Source organism: Cyclopterus lumpus, chromosome 10 (assembly GCF_009769545.1).
Source record: "Cyclopterus lumpus isolate fCycLum1 chromosome 10, fCycLum1.pri, whole genome shotgun sequence".
NCBI lineage: Eukaryota > Metazoa > Chordata > Actinopteri > Perciformes > Cyclopteridae > Cyclopterus > Cyclopterus lumpus.
Window position 1 is genome coordinate 10,965,090 of NC_046975.1, and position 22,414 is coordinate 10,987,503.

Below are 22,414 nucleotides of genomic sequence, written 5' to 3' on the forward strand. Positions count from 1 at the left end.
GTGCACATCATGTTTTTCTTCCGGTGCAGAAAAATCTGAATGTACTACAAATAATGAGAATGATTATTGGTGGACACATCTTTTCATAGACAACAACAAACCAAAAGGACTATGCATAAGTGGAACTGGCATGACGGTTTCATTACAGGGAGAAAGTGAGCAAATCGGTTCTTTAAACCTAAATGTGCAAACCCAGCGGTATGTGTTGTAATGGAGGTCTTGTAACAACTGCAGCCAGTCGGATTCATCAGGGAAACACAAATGTACTCTTTGTCACTCTGTCAGATTCGTAATGGGAGTTTGTGAGCCCAGAGACATATCTGTAGTGAGGCACTGTCACTGTGCAACTAGCTTTGAGGTTTTTTAAGTTAGCCGGGCCTTGTTTGTATCTTCATCGTCTTTACATATTCACTGCTGTCAGTTCTTTTAAATGTTGGTGCTCTCCACAAGATGTCTCCCTCACTGATGCTCAGTGGTCCTGTGTGATGTTAATGGAGTTTCTGAGGAGTGCTTGTGACAAGGAGACTGAAGGTCGCCTTGGAGACCGACACTCCGGCACGAGACGGCTGTCTCTCACTGTTTTTTATGGACCCGCGTGCTGTGAAATCCTCCTCACCTGCTTCTTCTTCTCTGTCTTTTGAAGAGGCTCATAACACAAATGTTTTGTGCATTACTCAGAATTGTTTGCTGTTCCAGGAGACAAAACGCTAATTGAAATAAGACTCCTTAACTCACAGGCCTTCTATCTTAATCTTTATATTGTGTGTTAAAATATGCTTTGTTTGGGTGTGCACTCTCATGTTTAGACGCAGGGCTCTGTGGAGAGTTTTGCTTAATGTTGTGTGACATAAATATATATATATATATATATATATATATATACGTGGTTATTTCTTTATTCGCCGTTTTAAAACAAAAAACAAAAGCAATGAACATGTTGTTGCCTTGTTTTCCTGAAAACAACATGATTTCCCTTCTTTGTGTTACACCAGAACAGTGCAACCCTTTCACCTGTCACAGAACAAATTGTACTCCCTGGCAGTACAGTACTTTACGTTGCAAATGTTTTGCAAAGAGTGGGAAGGCAGCTGTATTTTGTCATGTGATGTCCGAGCGAAGGTAAACGGCACCATCTTTGTGGTCGTGATTATGCTGCCATTTTACAGCGCAGCCGAGAGGCAGCGTGCAGGCCCAGGTGTTCTCTGTGCTGGAGCTGTGCATCACCTTTAAACCCCTCAAACGTACACAACGGGGCACTGCACACACTAATGCGCACACACGGAAAAGAAATAAGAGCAGTTCTGCTATTGTGCATGTTGGCTCACTGTCACGCCGTCATGACTTGCTGGGACATCCTGAATAGAACGGAGCCATCGTTGATGTTATTAGTAGCACCTGTGCTTTTCCAACGGCGACACGTCACAATGTCTGCTGTGAAGACGGCACAGGGGCTGTGTCCAGAATCACTCATTATCTCCGCCAGGAGGATCAGGTCATCCACTCTGTGTGTGCGTGCGTCTGTGAGTGAGTGTGCACCGCTGTGTCTGTCCAAGGCTAATCTCGCATTCTGCCGCAGAAAACTGTGGAATATTTTGGGTGGCTAGTTGTGGCTGAATGCTCGAGGACCTCTCGCGGTTGCAGTGACTCACATTTTCTCAAAACTGCATTTATTGCCCATTTCATGCCACAATTGACTGCCTACTGACTCCTCACTCACTAATCTTGATTGGCAAGTGCATCGCCGACCCCCAGGCACTGCTCAGCGTGTTCATTGTTTAGGACAGCTGCAGGAACTACCAGTTCACACGTTGCTCAGTACATTGCTGCCACTGCTAAACGGCCAGACAGCTTGGTGAGTTTGATTGGGTTTTTGGCCAAGATTGTGTGACGTGTGTTATATGACGGCTTTGAGTCGATTGCCGCTTGTTTTAGGAGTTTGAATGAAGTGTGGATGGCAACGCCTTACAGCCCATTTGTGTCTAGACTGGGGGTTAAGCAGTTGTGGGTTGTATTCATTCCATCACACAAGCGAGCAATGGGCATTGCGGACACATCTGGCAGAGAGCTGTACTAGATCTCTAGTTATGAATGTCAATTGCATTGATTATGTTGAAAAAAGTAATGTCCAACTTTCAGCTAATAATTCTACAATGCACCGTTCAACATTTTATAGTGACCAGAAAATGACCAGACAAATGTCAAGTGTCAAACATCTAATTCTACTAACCACTATAGTGTAAAATATTGAATTATATTGGGAGTAGTGATGGTTTTTCCATACTGTAATTTTGCTATTTTGGTCCCTATGACTCTTCTCTTGCTCTTCCTGAGCTCTCTTCCATTTTTCCCTGTTGAGGAGTTTTTCCCTCATCTGATCAAGGGCGTTGTGAACAGGTTTAAAGCCCCGTTGAGGCAAATTTGAGATTTGTGATATTAGGCTGTATAAATTAGAATTGACTTGACGATTGAGTGAGTGAATGAGGAAATTATTTTGAACTCAACCTATAAGCAAAACTCCTACTGGTGGTGAAATCATTAGTCAATTCTATCAATCAAAAGATAAGTAACATACTGTTTTGACAGTTAATCATTAATGGAAATCATTTATCGAGCAGAAACATTTTCTGGTTTGAGCTTTTCCGTTGGCGGGGTTTGCTGTTTTTTTTGTTTTTTCTATCATTGTGATTGGATTATTTGGAGGTTTTGAATTGTTGGTTGGACAAAACATGCTATTTTGATAAACCTTTGTTGGATAATTAAGATTTTCCCAGTGTTCTGCGATTTTAAAGACTAAACGATTTGAGATAATAATTGCGAGCTGCAACCTAAATTATAATAATAAATAAATCCTATTAATGTGATAATTAAGTGCTATGAATGCAAAAGTGTGTGACACACCACTCTCCCTCCCTTGTTACCATATCCAACATAATGTCAAATTACATTTCACTCCAGTTGTATCAAAAATAATACAGAAAGCTTGTTTCTGAAAGTCTGTGACTCCATTTTAATACACGATCTCTGCTTCATGTTGCTCAGATTGTTACCACAGGGCTCCAGTTAATATTCTTAGCTTCAGTCTTCTAATTTAGTCAGAGAGAGGTTTAGCTTCTGCTATTAACTTCTTCCTCTCAGAGGATTCTAGCTGCTTATTTTTCCGTGTTCCTTCATCAATATGGCGAAGGATGGTAGTGGAGAAGAAAGGGAGGTATTGCAGGATATGTTGCCTCAGTGGGTGATGTTCATTGAGACTGCAGGCAGAAGCTAACGATCCCAAAGGTGATAGAGATATCCGATCGACAGGCTGATAATGAGACAGAGAGGGAGCAAGTGTGAGAGGAGGGTTCAGTGGGAACTCTTGTAAAATAGGATAAGGATGCAGCCGTCCTCGCTTGACTTTTCACTCCTGAAAAAATCAACATGGCAGCAGCACGTGTATTTTTAGATGCCCTTTTTACGCAGTGCTTTGGTCGCGCACACTGCATATAATGAACGACAAGAGTTTAAGAGCAAAAGTGGCTTTGCAGTGTCACGCCAATGTGTGATGATAGAAAAAAAGGCTTAGAAACATAGAAACACGGCGATAAGTAATGATGATGGCTGCCTGGTGTAAATGCTCAAGGGCCTCGTTTCACGGGCCGTATTTTTTAATTTGTTTTCCTACTCATCGATTGCACTGCAATACACTGCAACAGAGCAAATCCAACTGCAGTGCTGTGTTTTACTGTGGCTGTGTGGGTGTAAGTCTTTTTTAAGAGTGAGAAGCAGAGAAAAGAGAGAGAGAGGAGGAGGAAATACAGTGTACTGCTATAGCATGTTTAAAAACAAGCTGTACAGTATGAATGCCTCTTTTCCAACCTGGAAAAGCTCACCCAAATCTCAGTAGTTTGGTGGTATATTATGCAGAATTAGAAGCAAAACCAAGCAAAAAAGGGACCAGGATAAAGCCCCATTTGCGTAAGACTGAGTAGTAGTGGTATTGTCTCTGTAAACCACTTTTTTAAAGTGGAGTCATTCGGTTCAAGTCTAAGCAGATAGTGTTTGCTTGAGACAAGAGTCAGCCAGCGGAGAAAGTTCCCTTCTGGTTATGATTCCAAATTTAAGTGAGGATAGTTGAATATTAACCCCCCCGCCCTGGCTACCATGGCCCCTAGTACAGGCCGTGGCCTTTCACATATCTTTCATGTTCAGATATGAGCGTGAGATGACATGCTGTGTGTGCTTGACATGTTCCCCAGTTGAGATGTTTGTGGAACGTAAACATAATCGGATACCACCTGAAAGATTTAGCCAGTACATTGAGTTGAAAGTGTTTACTGGCTCCATATTGGAATTAACGTCAGTGGTTCTCCTTATGAGCTTGTCTTTGAAGTGCTGCACTGGCTTCATTAAATGGACTCCCCCCCCCTCTGTCCTACAGGACTACACCTTGACGATGTACTTCCAGCAAGCATGGCGGGACAAGCGTCTCTCCTACTCTGAGATAGCATACAACCTGACTCTGGATAACCGAGTGGCAGATCAGCTGTGGGTCCCCGACACCTACTTCCTCAACGACAAGAAGTCCTTCGTTCACGGCGTCACCGTCAAGAACAGAATGATCCGTCTCCACCCCGACGGCACGGTGCTTTATGGACTCAGGTAAGCCTTTTACAAATGCCCTTCCTACAGTGTCATGACTATTAGTGGATTGATCACGATGCATAATGAAGTAATGTGATTGCAGGACATACATTGTGTCTGACTGAGCCTTTTTAATGAACTCCAACTTTGAATCAAACTATTGCGGCTATTCAATTTCCTGCTCAGCGTGACACAACATACAGTTACAGTGAAAGGATTTTGTTTTACAACTTGGGTCTTATCTTTTTGTTTTTCGGTATTAATAATATTCTACACACCAAGTTAATATCTGAGATCTTGGAAGGCAGCAACATTGCTGAAAATAGATGGGGCAAGAAACACAAGCAGTCAAATGAAGATAAAACCAGATTAGCTAAATGGCAAAAATATAACGCAAACTGTATGTTGTAATAAGCCGTCATAGTTAAGTTAAGCGCAATGAGGCAAATTATAGACATATTTTGGTGTTTTAAGATCTGGGGTTTGCAACCTGGGTGTTGGGACTGCCCAAGGGGTTGCAAGGTAATTCTGACATGATTAACGAGACTGGAGAGAAGATACAAGAAGGCACGTGGGTTTACTTGTGTCGCACCTCTCAACAGTGATGCAATGATTTTTTTTAGCACAGAAAAATACATACGGATAAAGGTATAAAATAAAGACCAAAAAATAAAAAGACACATTTGAACAGGATTTAAAAAGAGAAAGATACAATTTAATTACAACAGATTAAGGTTGAAATTACAGAGCGCTAACACTGAAAAGTCCCATATTTAAATTAATAAAATGCAGTAGCAAAAGTTTATTTGAAAGGACAAAACACAATTCTTAGAGAAAGCCAAAAAAACTAGGTATGTTTTGTGCCTTTCTTTCTTAATATTTTGGCTGAAATACTGGATAATTTGACCTCTTTATGACTTTTAAGATCATTCAAACTATTGAAATGGAAGTTACAGCACATAGACACTTGAGAATGTGATTGTGTGGTTTCTGTGTGGTCACAAGACCGAATGGTTGGAAACCAGTGGTTTAGATCATTTGGTTAAACTGCCTGATCATATTTCATTTGTTGGATGGTCACCATGTTTCCAAATCTCAGCCTTCACTGGTTTCATATGTTAGAAAGTATGTTAGTATGAAAATAAGACTTACATTGTAAGAAAGCCAAATCACTCTTTAACGACTGTGTATAAGAGTAGCACTATGCCTCCATGTTTTAGCCTTCCGCATCCCCTGATGATCATCAATATCAATAATGTATTGGTTGTGATCAATAATAAAGCAGGGTGGTGCAAACAGCCAAACTGAGTCTGATTGTGCAGGCGGGTTCAACCCATCTACAAGACATCTCTTTGTGGTATTGGACTGTGATGCCTCTGAGGAGACTCGCATCCATAATTGATAACTCATAATCAATAATGTAGTAGTTCAATACAAACACTGAATCTGTATTTGTACTGATGCTGCGTATTTGACTTCACAAGCTAGCACAGCCCGTCCATCACTGTGCTGCTGCTTCCTCTGATCTGTTGCCTCCTCTTCATATATGTGTGTGTGTGTGCGTGTGTGTGAGTGTGACTGCACGCGCGCGAATGATCTCAGATTAGTATCCGTGTTTAAAAGATGAGATTATTGTTGCTAATTCAAGATGTTGCAGCATTCAGTCATTCTCTTGAAACAGAGATGCACTTCTTGTGCAAAGACTGCTTAAAAAATGTAGGTATCTGCACTGCACCAGATTATTCATCGCTACATTTTATTTCAACAGTCAAGAAATATAATTTATAACTCTCTGACGCAATTATATAAGCCCGAGCACACGTGCAGTAGAGAGATGTGGTTGTTACCTCGGATACGTTGTCCTTGTCAGTGCCGCTGCCTCCCGGCTTCTCCATCTTTTGGTTCGTGGGTTTGGTCCAGGTTTTATTTGATGCTAGCAAGTCCAGACACAAGCTTCTGTCAGAGTCAGCCCGGCCAGATGCCTCTGCGCTGTGAGCACGCTGACACATACCTGGAGAGACGGGCCGGCTGGTTACAACAGCAGGGCTTTAGTGGATGTGGAGGGGATGGCTAACTGAGAGGAGACTCAGAGTCCTCCCCGGGAAAACAGGTTGTATGTGAAAACACGTCCTGTCTGTGTTGTTATCTGTTTGGTTATTAATTCACATCACTCCTTATCATAAGTGTACATTTGGAAGGAGTAATTAGATAATTTAGTTAAGTAAAAGTAGCAATGCCGTAATGTAGAAATACTCTGTTACAACTAGAAGTCCTGCATTAACAGTAAAATGTCCGCAAAAAGTACTTGTCATCATGTTTATGTTCAAGTTATGTTATTACATATCTATAATGTAATTGTTATTACTAATGCATACACATGCGTGCACCTTTTTATTGATGTGTTTGGTCAATGTCGTGCTAAGTAATCCAGTTTACATACTGTATCTATACAATTGCATCACATTTTAATTGATCATGTTTTTGTGATATCGTCATCTGTAAAGTAACGATAGAGCTGTCAAATACATGTAGTCGAGGGAAAAGTAGTACAAAATAGAAGTACTCAAGTAGTGTACTAGTACTAGAAGTTCTTGAAAATTGTAAAGAAGTAAAGCACTAGAATAAATGTAACTTTCCACCGCTAAAGATAGTTTCAAATCCAATTGTATTTTTAATTGAAGCTTTAGGATTTCTCCGTTTTATAGATCCACTTTTGCACTTTTATCTTGTTAAATGTTTTTGTCAATCTTGATGATGTCATACTGATGTCATCAGGATGAAAACAAAGAGTGTGTATCCAGTACGGAAGGTCTAATGAAAAGATGGCTTCCAGTTGCATGATGGGAACTGTAGGAGCTGGTGTTTTTAGAGCAGGATGTGTCGACCTATGCGGTTTTGAACATTTCTTCTGGAAATTAGTCTGTTTTGTGTACCTTTATCTTAATGGGAGTGTTATACTGGTGTACAGAGTAGATATGCTTTGTAGCATATTTAGCCATGACCTTGACCTTCATACGTGCTGGAAAATACAGGAAATACTGAATAGGGACTTATATTTTTGTACATGATATCAACACCCTGTGCACCCCAAAACCCAGCCAATCAAACAGTCTATTATCAATGTACCAACTGTTGAAACTACACACAAACACAAATTAATGATCTAGTCTCCAGCTTAATTTCGTTGCTTGTTTGCTTCCTTTTAAACTCTAGTAAGTAAGATGCAATGTTGTCTCACTAAATCATTGAATAATAAGGGGTAAAAGGAAACATATTATTGGCCTCAAAGGTGAACGTGGATTTGTGCAAACTAACTAAAAATGGTCTAATGCTACACCTGGGGAAGACACCAATAGATTAGAGTGTTATTTAGTTTGCAGGACGCATTATATGTTTTTGCGTGTGGAGTATCTGTGTCTGTTGGTGGGTGGCTGTCTGTGTACGAGTGGGCAAGTGTTATTGTTGGGGTGCATGCTGAGGAGGAAGGGTGAGTGTGTTGTTTACTCCTTATTCCCTGGATATATGCATCACAATCCTGCCAAATCCTGGTCTTCAATTACCAGGAGGAGCAGAAAAAATTACAACAGTGCTCCCAACTGTCACTTTAGAGCTCAGTTCACTCTCGGGAAGAGGCAGTCTGATCTAATTATCCAGCCCCTGAAAAGGCTCAGCCAATAACACAGATACCGCCCAGGCTGCGAGAAAAGAAACACACACACACACACACACACACACACACACAAGAAAAAAAACATAAACTTTTTATGCAGGAAAGAAGGAAAGAGATTTGGTGCACGACTCCTGATGCATGTCACTCGGAATTCACAGAGAGGGGTTGAGAAAAGAGGGAGAGCCAGAGAGAAAGAAAGAGACATGAAGGTCAGACTTCATTCAAAATGGAGAAATTATTAGGATTCTCCCTCCCTTTCCTGTCTTCCCCCCTCCCTCCTCTCTCTCTGTGAATATTGTATCTCCTTTTGTGAGAGGACACATCCTTGTGCTATGGAGACTGGCGTTCTCTTTTGTCTGGGCGAGGAGTGTTCCACTCTACAGCTCAATAGATGACATCGCATGGCCAGGAGGAGAAAGCTGCTGAGTGGTGGAAGAGAGGGATTTAAATAAGCCTTCTTTTCTGTCAATAACATCATTATGGGTTTAGCATCGCCTTAAAAGTTATCCATCTCTCTCTCAAACTATTGATCCGACAGGGTGGGTTATATGTTGTATGTGTTCAGATGAGCGTGCACTTTGAATTTAAGAATCCTCTCCTATGATTTGGCATGCTTTGACACATGCTGGACTCTCTTGGTTGCCACTGCAGACATTTTATTTTCAAATTTGGCAACGGTGCCTGAGCAGAGAGACAATCCTCCTGCATGCTATGTTTCCTCAGCTCAACACAGGCTCTCTATCCAAAATGGAGGAAGCTTCTCCATCTTAATTTAATGTCTCACTTCATTATAATGTCCATTTAATAATATGTCAGTTTAATTAAAGGTACCCAGGTTTGTAACCTGCTTGCAAACACATCTCTGCATTCAGCCTCTGCTGTGATGCTCCCTCGAAATGAGCTTCTGTCTGGGAATTTGTGGTGGTTGTGTTATGTCCGTAAACAAGGTCATTCGAAATAAAGGTGCACAGGCTGCCTTAGGGGGGGTCCAAGCACACACACACACACACACACACACACACACACACGCACGCACACTGGCTGAACTGTGATGGAACATGCACAGACGGAAAAGAACAGCCTTTTTTTAGAGCTCCATGTCCTATTAGCTTCGACGCAGAGCAAATGTAGCGTGTTTGAATCTGCGTGATCTGTTAGAGCGTGGCCTCTCCTCCGGCAGGTTGGGATGAGAGAGAGGGACCGGCCCTGATGTTGATGAAGAGCAAACAAGCCTGTGCTTCATGAGAGCTGCTGCTGCTGCTACTTCAGAGGTCCACGGCAGATTCTCGCTGCAGCGGAGATGACGAGGAGGAGGAGGAGGAGAGGCGAAGACAGGGAGGGAATCCTGCAGAGAAATCCTCATCCGTCTCTCCTCCTCCTCCTCCGCTATTAGCTGTTTATTAATTGTTATCGAGGATATTGGACATGCTAGCTTGGCCAGAGGATGCAGAAGCAGCTCTTGATCAGTGATGCAGAGTCTCAGACAAAAAAATCTTCGAGACTTCTGCTGATGATGTAGGTGGGCTATAAATAGGCTGTTATTTTTACCCCTGCCATTTTGGCCTCATTTCCGCTTTTCCCCTGTGCTTACCTCTGTCACCGTGATGAGTTAGTGGTGGTGATGATGACTGACTGGCTGGTGAGCACACCGTCCCAGTAAGTTGTGGCCATAAAAGGGGTAAAACTAGGACAGATATAAGACTCCTGTGTTAATTCCCCAGTGCACCATGGCCCTGCTAACTGGCTCTTACGTAAGAGCCCAGAGAGCAAGAGAAAGGAAGCAGAGAGAGCCTGAGTGTGAGAGAGAGAGAGAGACTGTGCGTCTCTACATCTCAAAAAATGAAATCCTAAACTTGCCAGGCTGGGCCCAGGGGAGCTCCAAGTCTTATGTAGACATATTTCAAATAAACTTCTGCTCTTAATTATTAAAGACAAAGCACTCTTCAAGATAAGTTTGTAGTTATGATGAAGTTAAGAGAGAAAAGATATTGTGATTTAGTTTTTACTGCTACGGTATCCCTTCGCTCTATGGCACAACAGTTTATTCTAGTTTATGCCATTATGCTAAACAGGGAAGAGCTTTAAAATGTTTCTAAAATGTGTACAATTCCAAAAGTGTGTTTTTAGACTGGCTCAAAAGTGGACACTTCCCCTCGATGACATTTTATTTTTAATTGTTTCTGTTTATACATTAAACAAACCCTCCATCTCACCCAGTAGGATTGGAGGTGACATGATGATATATACACTCAGACAACACCATCCCTTTAATATCTCTGTGTGAATTAGGACGTTGTGTTCAATGCTAAAACTCAATCAGCAGCACTGAGTTATGGCAATATTGGATGTTATATATCAGTTTTGCAACATTATGATAAAGTATTTTAACAGCTTCCTGTTTTATTGATGAAAAAGGTTTTCCATTTATGTTCCAAAATTGTCTATATATATTTATGTGTATATATATATATATATATATATATATATATATATATATATATATATATATATGTATATATGTATATGCATCTGTGTATGTATGTATATGTGTATGTATGTATATGCGTATATATGTGTATATTTGTGTGTATATGTATGTGTGTGTGTGTGTGTGTGTGTGCATATATATATATATATATATATATATATATATATATATATATATATATATATATACGAGGATGGGAATTAATGTGTTTAATTTGTATTTCTATTAGTGAATATCTGTCTTTTGGTGCACGTTTGTGGTTATTTGCTTATGTTGTGACACGCTGAAACCATCAAAACATAAAGTAAAGCTTTTCCTTTTCCTGAGCTGCTGTTATCAGGTTTAACTGTGATTGGCAGCTGTTTCAGAGATATGAGACCAGGGGTCTTACGTGTGCCCCCCTACCGGCCAGTTAAGAGTTGTGAGGAGTCAGCAGTCATTAGCCATGTTTCCAATCAATTTTAAAGCACATTTTAAACAAAATGTTTAAATGTTGCAAAAACAGAAATATGAATGCTATAGTGTAGTTTGATCAGAAATTGCTACTGAAGGCTACACCGTAATTCGCAGAAGAAGTAGAACGTGTTTGTATTGTCTGTGTATATATATATAGGAGGATATATATATATATAGGAACACTATATTATAATATATTAGGTTGATGTGTCCAGTAGTATGTGAGATTAGCCGGGGACAGACATAGAGATGCGCACACACTTACAACCGAATGTATAATCTCCCGGCTATCCTAGTCTAGGATGCTAGACTTAGACCTAGAGTTAAATTGTGTGTCCAGTCTCTCTCAGACAGCCTCGGGATTTTAGCACGGCCGGGTGCCAGCCCGTCTCAGCTCTGTCCAACTTGTCGTGTGTGAAACAGGAAGTAAGTCGCTCTGAGTGAACCTGTCGGATGCAGCTGGCTGGCACTCAGCGAGACTTTATTACAGGATTGTGTGACCTTGTTTTATCTACTTAAAAGTAAAATAAGTGTTGTGTCCCAATTCCATATTACATTCAGCAGTACTTGCATATACTGTATGTTTTCATTTCACTACGAAAAAGCACATTTTATTAACAGGGAATGATACAATAGGTGCACTAATGGAAGACAATACATTTTGACAATGAAAGTCAAAGGATCTGATTAGATAGTCCATTTTCTCTTTGCATTGCATTGTGGGACAGTAGTGTGCAACCGCAGTGCTTTTTTAGTTTACTTATTTTTGTCACTTTTCCAGTATGAACACACTGCATATCTAAAACCTGCTTACAATGAGTTTTTGTTGTTAAAGAGTGTTAAAAATGCTGCAAACTCTCAAGCTAAAGCTAAAGTCATATCACAGTCCAGGATCCCTGAGTATCTGTAGACATCTGAAGGAGGAAAAGTGTTGTTGTCACTCAGTAAATCAATTGCTACAAATATTAATTAAATTATTCATTGAACAGATATTCATATTGGGTGGTCCAATGCAAGCAGTTTACTCTTTTTTCACACCGACACCCTTTGTACACAAAATCTAACATTGAGATAAACATAAAACTTACAAAAATGCAAATAAAATTTTAGTAGAAACTGGTCCAAGGGCATCAAACCAATAATAAACCTGGGCTTTTTGTGGCTTTGTGGGCCAGCACCAGGGTGAAAGGAATGAAAACATACCAGAGTATAAATGTGGGAAGGAGAAGCGTTCCCTTACAACAGTAAATACATATTAAAGGGACAGAGAGAGCACAGCTATGGCCGACCACTTTATTAACGAGTATATTTTATTTCAACAAATTTCTGTTCAGATGACTTTCTCAGACTTGGCCAACAGCATTTGATTGTGAGTTGATCTTGATTCACCTATTTGATTACATTTCCCATTTGGCCCTGTTGTTTTTGGAGGAATGGTTCTATATCAGGTGCTCCTGAGGTAAAAGGACTTCTGCCTTGAAGGTCAAATGAAATTAACTGGGCTGCCTGAGCCTGAGCTCTTTGACAAATCCTATATTTTCTATCCCACTCTGTGTGTAGGATCACCACAACGGCAGCCTGTATGATGGACCTGCGCCGCTACCCTCTCGATGAGCAAAACTGCACCCTGGAGATTGAAAGCTGTAAGTACTGTTGTCCCTGACAACCAGCTCTCACGCCCACACGTAGACGTAGAATTAAACAGATCCCACGTACACATGCAGCTCTGAAATCTGGTTTTAAAACAGTCTGTCAGGCTTGGCGGCAGCAAGGTAAAAGGAAGTCTGATTGGACTGCATGTAAAATGCTGAGAAAGGCTGATGAGATATCAAGAGATACGTATCAAGAAGAGGAACATCACTAATGGCTCACTGACTGATAACATCCAGCCTAATTAATTCAACTCCAACTGCAGTGGCTTCCTAAGGCGTGGAGGAGCCTGATTAGGTCCAGTGTTTCAGGGGTGTGCTGATAATGGATGTTATGTGTGTAGCTTCTTCCCGAAACTGCCTCCATGTTTGTACAGTACAAAGAGCTCATTTCACATGGAGTTTGTAATTGTACGTGATCAGGCGTTCTCGAGTCGAGGGAGGGAGGGAGGGAGGGGAGAGGAACATGAGAAGGAAAGACGAGGTCCTCTGCGTGTTTTATCTGGGTCCCCGGAGAAAAGGATTATGGGGCTGGGATGTGTTGTAGGGCTCAGTCTTTCCGGGTTTGATCACGCTATTGCCAGCAGCGCTAAGCAGCACAAAAACAGCTCGGGTCAGAACCGTCTCTCGCTGCTCTTCTCCCATTATGCTCCCCATCTCTCTCTTCATCACTCTCTCTTTCCGTTTCTCATCTCCTTTCATGCACAGTCTCATCCTCGCCTTTTTTTTCTCCCAGCCTTTTTTATCTCTTTCTCCATCACTCATGCTCTCTTTTTTTCCTCCTCCTCCTCTCTCAGGCAGCCCAACACAAAATGGACACACACACACACACACACACACACACACACACACACACACACACACACACACAGAGCTCCAGTTTGATCACCAGGCAGTATCTGCTCTCATATGGATTAACTGGCAATGGTTTTAACGTTGGAATCGCTTCATGCCAGAGCATGCTATTTTATTCAGACTAATGAGCCCAGAGAACTCTCACTTCCCTTGATAAACTTGATGCATTTTTAACAGACACAAGTATTAAAATCCCAGATCCTGTGATACATCAGCAGCTCACTGCTGTGGCTCAGACCACTGGTCTCACATGCTGAACTGCACTGAGCAATAATTGATTTCTACCTCTCTAACACGGAATATCTTTTGTAGCGCATACATACAAATGCAAACACACCCACGTATGTACGCATATGTATAGCTCATACTGCATTGTCTCTCTCACATGCCCAGAATGAATACATCTTTCCGAACAGAGACAATGGTCCAGAACTAATGGAGCTACAAACTGACTGACTAGTTATGTAGGAGCCATAAAATGCTCCCTTACGACATTCCTCGTGCCAAAACCTCCCATTCTCAAACTCCTCGACACCCTCCTGATGGCAGCCAGTCCCGGCTCATCAGAACTGAACTGAGCTGCACATCAAAACTGCAGTATGGTGGACTCTATGGTGGACCTAATTGGGGTTATGTGGGGTTGCACAAGGCTGGAATGATGATAATGCAGGCGTGTAGCGAGAGCTTAGTGTATCTGCTGATGTACTATTTCAACATCAACTACATTATGCTTCAAAGCCACAGTGTGTTCAGTGTGTTCTGTGTTTCTTTTCACCAAAGCCACAGTTAAAGAATGAGGCTGCAAATAATCTATATTTTTCTTATTTTCAACACATCCCATTAAAAGACCAACATCTGTAATAAATTGATCCTACTAACAAGTATTGTTTGTGTAGCCAAAGTCTAAATTATTCTTCTGTGGAAATAGAGCTCCATTGTTGATGTTCCTTCATGAACACACACACACATTTATTTTGAGTCAATCACACATACGCAGTCCTATAGAGCAGTGGTTCTCAACCTTTGTTCAGTGATGTACCCCCTGTGAAATAGTACCCCCTAAGTACCCCCTAACCAGCGCAAAGCATTTTTGGATGAAAAAAAAATGTAATACACAGCGTGTGCCATCAGTGTCTGATTTAATATAGAATATATACAATTCAGTTTATAAGCTTACACTTATATTAATTACATATTTATTAAATAACTAGTTTTTACAGGGTTTTTGAATGGATGCTAATTTAAAATATTTATATTTAAATCTCACATACCCCCTGGAGTGCCTTCACGTACTCCCAGGGGTACACTAACCCCTATTTGAGAACCACTGCTAGAGCTCCAAATGGGGTTTAATCTGCAGCGGAAAATAGTTCCCAACAAGTACAGAATTTACTCCAGTTTAAAAAGAAATTGCTAAAAGCTGCAGTGCTCAGCCGTTTTAGGAAATTATTTAGCATGTTTGATATATATCTGTGAGCTGTCGTTCATGATTTACATATTCAATAGGAATTTGTAAAGAGAAGGGAAAACACATGTTTTTTAATGGGATTTGTTGGAAGTATAATAACGGCAACCTTAACTTTTTCACAGTCGACACATTGACATGTCACAGAGGGAAATACACTGGTGTAAATAATATGTTTAATAATGGCTGAACGTCTTCAGTTTCATTGTGTTGTGGTGTGCATGCCGGTGCATGTGGAACACAGTTATTGTTGATATTGTTAGTAACACCTGTGCTTTCCCTACTTTGACAAGTCAACATGTCTGCTGTGAAAAAGGCCTAGTGAAGTTAACTATGGTCCAACCAATCACAGTCCAACACAAGCACCATGATTAACTTTACCTTGAATGTCAGTGCCACAGCAAGAAGAATTGCGTGTTAATTTAAAAAACTCAAAGCCTTGCAGTTTAATTATTCATCACATCTTAATAGATCACTCCCTCTATTTTGAGTGTGAGGCAGACAAAGTAGAATAGAGATGGATGCTCCATGTTTGCCTGCGACACTGTGAGACAGTCTGCAACACTTGATTCCCCCAAATGCAACTGCAACGGTTTGCATCCGCCTGCAACAAACATATCTCAAATCTCTGCTGTGTTATGTAGCTTTAAAATAGCACGTGTGGCCAATGCAAGATGCTTTGCTCCCAACATTACTCTTCTCATAGTCCTTTAAATGCATTGGAGTTGATTATTTTTCTCCACTATAAACACCAGTAGATCCCCATATACTGTATGTGCAGTTCATTTGAATTTGTATACATATTGAAGCTTTTTGCCTTTTAAGTGACTCACCATACATCAATTAAGAACATTATTTAATGTTGTTTTTCAAGAGGCTGAAATGATAACTGTCCTATCGAACAATTTAAAAAAAAGATACAAAGAACATACAGAAAAAATAAACGATCATTTAACATAGGCAACATATTAATCATCTTGTGACCCCTCAAAAGTACTTTGTGACCCCTTGTGGGGGTCTCGACCCTCAGGTTTAGAACTTCTGCTTTAGAAAATGACATTTGACATTATGATGTATTATAGACCATTATTGGGCGATGTTAATGTTTCTCTTTGGTTTCTCCTCTGCAGATGGCTACACCACAGATGATATTGAGTTTTACTGGCGTGGTGGCGACGGAGCCGTGTCCGGGGTCGACAGAATAGAGCTGCCTCAGTTCGATATTGTTGACTATAAACTCATCTCTAAAAATGTGGTCTTCTCTACAGGTACATGACAGCCAGCTTGGTCTTTGGTACTTGACTTTGTAGCTGCAGGTTTTCTGTGCACTGAGAACAGGTTATTAGGAAAAATGTAGAGTAAATTAAAACATTCCATAGTTATATTTTAAATATTAAATTCCACATGCACATAAAATATGGAGCAGGCTCCCGGTGTCAAAGAAAATATAGTTTTTAGTGAGCGCCATTGAGGAAAATCTATTTCCATCCCACTTCCTCTCTCCCTGTGCCTCCTTCAGGTTCCTACCCCCGCCTGTCCCTCAGCTTCAAACTAAAGAGGAACATTGGTTACTTCATCCTGCAGACATACATGCCTTCCATCCTGATTACCATCCTCTCCTGGGTCTCCTTCTGGATCAACTACGACGCCTCGGCTGCCAGAGTGGCCCTGGGTAGGATCGCCTTGCCACCGCTGAACAGTGACCCTGGGAAATAACCCAAAGCTAAATGATAACAGAGCATAAATTGAGCCATTTAACACACACTGCGCCCAGTACATTTAGACTTGTTTTAGATCTATACATTATTATGTCTGTCTGATCTCTGTTTTGACTATTTCTTTTTTCTCATTAGCTCTAAGCATGTGAGTGATAGCGTTGTGTGATTGGCCGCCTGGCTAAATGTCTGTTGTTCAGAGATGACTATATGCATGACTCATACAGAGCGAGATGCGCTGCAGCTCGACCTTGAAGCATGCTGTCTTTCTCTCTGCCTGTCTATCTATCGGAGCTTCTCATTGGTCGAAGATCCCAGCTAATCAGAGGCAGATCACAGCTTAATTTCAGCCAAATGAAAGGTGTCAACGTTTGCATAAATGCATCTTGCACATTTTACTGTTTTTACATAAATGTCCAAATAGCTGAAATGGAAGCTCCCTTTAGTGTTAAACGTGGGCACAACAGGTCGGAGAAGCAGAGGAAATGGCTTTGAGCTTCATGTGTGTCGTTATTGTCACACACCATTTGTTTTCTGGAGTGGGACACATGCGGGTTGGAGCCCCAGATGATACATTCAGAGGGTAACGTGATTGAAAGATCTGTCTCTGCTCAGCGTCCTGAGAACGTGCAGCGAGTGAGCACAGCCAATGAGAGATGAGGTTCCATGCTACAGCGACACTGCTGGGTTATTTATAATACGTGTGAATCTGACCAAATGCAGATTGTGCATGCAGATGACTAATGTATCAAACACAGTGTGTGTATGTCAAAAAAACAGGTGAATTGTGCTGTGACTAATAGCAGATGTTTACAACGTGCTTTTATATAGCCTGCAGTTTGTTCCGTGTCCATTTGAATACATGATTGGATTTAAACCTTCTGACACACACACACACACGCACACACATGCACACACACACACACACGCACACACTTACACACACACACACACACACACAATTTCAGTCTCAGGAGGTTTCAAGGGATCTTTTTATCCACATGGGTTCACATTATTTCAGCTAAACGTTATACAATGTACGTGATAAAACATGAATTATTATGTTCACAAGCACAACTGAAATCCTTTTTTGGATGTACGCCAAAACAAGTCACCCTTGTTCATTCATTACTTTCTTTATAATGGTAACTCATAGTATGTGGACAGTTTGAAGAGTGAATAGTAAATATAAGGCTGATGGGAATGTCACTAGTTTTCCAGGTATTTTGTCATAATGGGTTGGACAAGTAAAAATTCTGCTTCGATGATGGTAAATTTAATGAATCACCAAAATGAATATTATTCATCCTGAGTGGAAAAGGTTTGTACTACATTTCATGGCCATCCAACAAACACTTGAAAATGTCAACCTGCAGGCAGCGCTAGAGGAAAAGTGAGGGTATGAAGTATGATTCATTCTCTGGGGACCAGGAATGTCTGTACAAAATGTCTTAATCCATCCAGTAGTTGTTGATATATTTCAGTCTGGATCAAAGTGTTGGACCAACGGATAGACATTGACATTCCTAGAGCCATGCAGCTGAATTCACTTTCAGTCAAATTAACAATCTTATTTTCTTTTACTGTACAATTCATATTTAAAACAATGTCTTTCAGTGTCTAAAGACTTCACTTTCTTTCTAACCGTGTGACCTGTGGTATCCAGGGATCACCACGGTGCTGACCATGACCACCATCAACACCCACTTGCGAGAGACGCTCCCAAAGATCCCCTACGTGAAGGCTATTGACATGTACCTGATGGGGTGCTTTGTGTTTGTCTTCCTGGCTCTGCTCGAGTACGCCTTCGTCAACTACATCTTCTTCGGCCAGGGCCCCCAGCGGCAGAAGAAGGCGGCTGAGAAAGCAGCCACGGCCAATAACGAGAAGCTGAGACCCGACCCCAACAAGGTACATGTGCCGCCGGACTTCCTGTCGAGGTATTTGTGCTGTCTATTAATGTGTGTGTGTGTGTGTGTGTGTGTTTGTGTGTGTTTTATGTGTTTCTTTCTAGGAGCAAATGAGTTCTTCTCCTCTCAAGGTCAATGTGATGCTGTGATCTATGATTGATGTCCTTTACCAGCACTCTTTACTCCTACTCTAGCTCTCCATTTCTCACTGCCTTCTGTATCAACTTTATTACTCATACTAGGATCTGAAAGAGTGAATGCAGAAGCAATGATTGGCTTATACTTTATCTCAATATGTCTGTGTCTCTCAAGGCGCCTTGGAAAAAGCACTCGCTGTGGTGCCAAAGCCTTCTCTTTAGTTAGCAGGAACAACAGCAACATACAAAATAAAACACCCTTTCCTTCTGAGTGTGGCAAGCTACGATTTCACCTAAGTAACAGTGCTGATTTTGTATGCTTGCAGTGGCTGGTGGGAAATGTAGTTCAGAGAGATGATGCTCTGTATGCCAGAATGAAACAGAGGGAAATTGACGCATATGACTCGATGTGGGATCCCATCTTTGTGGACGATGCCGCATTAGGACTAGGCGAGCAAAGAAATAAGGTACTGGAGGTTTTGAAAGTCAAAACTAACAATGTCATCAATCTGAATCAATTCAGATCAGAGGAAAATGCTGTAGTTTTTGTGCATTTCTTTGATTTCTATAGATTTTAAAGGCAACTTTGATCATCACTCCCACCATTGTGTTTTTTCCCTCTCTTGGTTTGCTCTTCATACATTTTCCTGACAAACATGACTTAGCAGTTTGATTTCTGCAGGCATTAATGTAATCTTTACCTGGGCTGTACATCTAAATTGATGGGAAATGACAAATATGGTTATAGAGAAGAAAACATCAGTCGCTTCTCTTTAGATAATATCATTTAGATACAAATACTGGACAATCTCAAAGGAAATTGATAACTCTCTTAAGGCTAAGTGAAGCAATTGACAAACACGGATGGTCATACGAGAGAAAGAGATAATTTGCAGTTTGATGAATAGTGCCAGATAAGTGGCTTCGCTTTGTGAGTTACACAAAAACAACAAAAAACAACAAGCTCCATTTACAGCGGGACAGCATTGGATTATAGGGACGTTTTCCTCAGAAGTCAGGCTATGGATGAAGAAATGTTGATCCGAATTCACTTCCCACGTCTTTCCTGACCTGCCCCCAAACCTTTTCAGCCTCTCCTCCATCATTGCAAAGTCCTTACTATTTCTCTCAACCTTCTCCTGTCACATTTTTTTCCTTTGCTTTCTCTTTTGTTATTCAGTTTGTCTTGTGAATCGACAGAATTTGAACCACTCTGGTTGAAATTCTGAGATGACAATGAAAATTTCTCCATGATAATTAGTTTGTGGAGTGCGTTGTGCTCTTCCAGGAATGTTATCTCATAGTCTCGTGGTCATATTATCACTCAGATATTGATTGACAGATGATCAATAATAGTAATAATAATTTAAAGTGCTTAAAATGTGTAACACAATTTTTGACTCATTTGCATTACCCATTCTAGCACCTCATCAGAATTTTTTACACAGTGAATGATCATCATAGCTATGCATAATTTGACTAGACTGATAAACCCTTTTAGATTTCCCCTAGGCAGTAACCTCTCATGGCTCCACCTGTTCTTACACCCTCACACAGATGACTCCTGACGACAACATCCTGTTCAGCACCTTGGAGATGAAGAATGAGATGGGTGGTGGCGGGGATCTGTCCCGGGGCCTCGGAGCACCCGGAGACCCCCGCAACACCATGCTGGCCTATGATAGCTCGACGCTGCAGTACCGCAGGGCAGCCATGGCTCGCCAGAACTATGGCCACAGCGCCTTGGAGCGCCACGCCCAGAAGAAGTCGCGCCTACGGAGACGGGCTTCCCAGCTCAAGGTGAATATCCCAGACCTGTCCGACGTGAACTCTATTGATAAGTGGTCCAGGATGATCTTCCCCACCGTCTTCTCCTTCTTCAACGTCGTCTACTGGCTCTACTACGTCCATTAAACCCGGTGGCCAGCTTGCAAAGAAGGGGCGGGGGGGATTAAAGTAGATGGAAGAAATCAAGAGAGAGAGAGAGAGAGAGAGAGAGAGAGAGAGAGAGAGAGAGAGAGAGAGAGAGAGAGAGAATGAGAGATAAACAGTGCACCAACTTTTTTAGCTGGTTCATTTTAGAAAAAATGAAGACAAAGCAAAGACTTTTGGATGGACTGCAGCAGCACCCAACACTTCAGTCACCAGTGACTCTTTTAGGATTTGGGAAACACCTTTAATCGACAAACACTCGAAAAAGAAGAGCGAATTTTAAAAAGACAGAAATGGTGCCTGTTCCAGAATTTCAATATATCACTAATATTTGTCATTCGTAGCTTACTCTGTGGATCAAATATTTATGCTTGTGTTTGCATATACTTTAAGGATTTGTTTTGTTTAGTATCTATTTACTTCGTAGCCGAGCTGTCTGCATCCAGGAAAGCTTTATAAATGATTTTAAAGGAGTCATCCTTGATAGTCTATTTTCCTATAATTACTGTATATCAAAAACATCCTTTAAAAGCATGCTTATGTTTGATTTCATTTGCATCTCAGTCATGATGACGATGGAGCGCAAAGCATTTTAGTTTCACTAGTTGAGGTTAGTCTGTCAGTTACTATTTTTGCAGCTTTGGCTTTGGATGGCCCACCTGGGTGGATGGTTTGAGCATCGCTGATGACAACAGGTGAACAGCAGGGGGCGCTCTTCTCTCTGGACATCCCTGTGAGGCTTTATGGTGCCAATGCTGAACAGAAGACGCTGCCTCAGTTGTTTGAAGGTCTCATGTTATCCGGTGAAGAAGCCGGACTGTTGGACACTGATGCTTTGGCCAAGTTTTTGTTTTGCTTTTGCTGTGCTGACAGAATCAAGCCCATTTCACCAAGTGTTATTTTTTTAAAGGGAACATTTGACTCCTCTGTACTATCTGTCATCGTGTGAGGAGCTTCAGAGGCGGAGAATGGCTTTAACACGACTGGAGCTGGTGTAAGATCTTTGCTGATAGATGAGCTGAGTTTCATTGCAACCAGAGTTGCTGCATAAATATGGCAATCCACAATCATCATTATCAGTAGATTTGAATGATAGAAGTATGATGCGTTTCATTGTGATTAGGTTTCTGTTTTGAAAAACTGTAGATAAACATAAATCATATTTAAAGAAAAAGAGATGATTCATTTTTATAATCAATACTCACATTATTGTGTAAATATTATGGATTTATTCTATTTAAATGGGTCTCTGTTGTTGTTTTTGCAGTTGAATTACAGATCAAATGTTCCATTCAGTCAAAAAAAAAGAAAAGAGCAATTTAACTGAGGAAAAAGAAAAACACAATTCACAACTTTGCTGACTCTGTACTTTTTGGACTTTTCTCTCTTTACTTTCTTTTTAATGGACTCTAAAGCATCTACTTGCTGAAACTAAAGCACTTCCAGACACCAGTGACTTTTGGGTCAATGTTTTGTTCTCCAGAGATGACTAAACAAGGACCCCACTATCCAGG

The 22,414-nt window shown here is 41.0% G+C and overlaps 1 protein-coding gene across 3 annotated transcripts in view; it reads left to right on the plus strand.

Annotated features, from left to right (window-relative positions):
* gabrb2a (gamma-aminobutyric acid type A receptor subunit beta2a) overlaps positions 1 to 20,882 on the plus strand; it is a 28,167-nt gene extending 7,285 nt beyond the window's left edge. Inside the window, exons 4-10 of one of the 3 annotated variants that reach the window (XM_034543123.1) lie at positions 4,421 to 4,641; positions 12,798 to 12,880; positions 16,337 to 16,474; positions 16,726 to 16,878; positions 18,588 to 18,832; positions 19,295 to 19,435; positions 20,526 to 20,882. In XM_034543123.1, coding sequence (XP_034399014.1) covers positions 4,421 to 4,641; positions 12,798 to 12,880; positions 16,337 to 16,474; positions 16,726 to 16,878; positions 18,588 to 18,832; positions 19,295 to 19,435; positions 20,526 to 20,882 — 1,338 coding nt within the window. Of the gene's footprint in view, positions 1 to 4,420; positions 4,642 to 12,797; positions 12,881 to 16,336; positions 16,475 to 16,725; positions 16,879 to 18,587; positions 18,839 to 19,294; positions 19,436 to 20,480 lie in introns of all 3 variants that reach the window. The other 2 variants (XM_034543124.1, XM_034543125.1) reach the window with 2 other exon arrangements.
* The last annotated feature ends 1,532 nt before the right edge of the window (positions 20,883 to 22,414 follow it).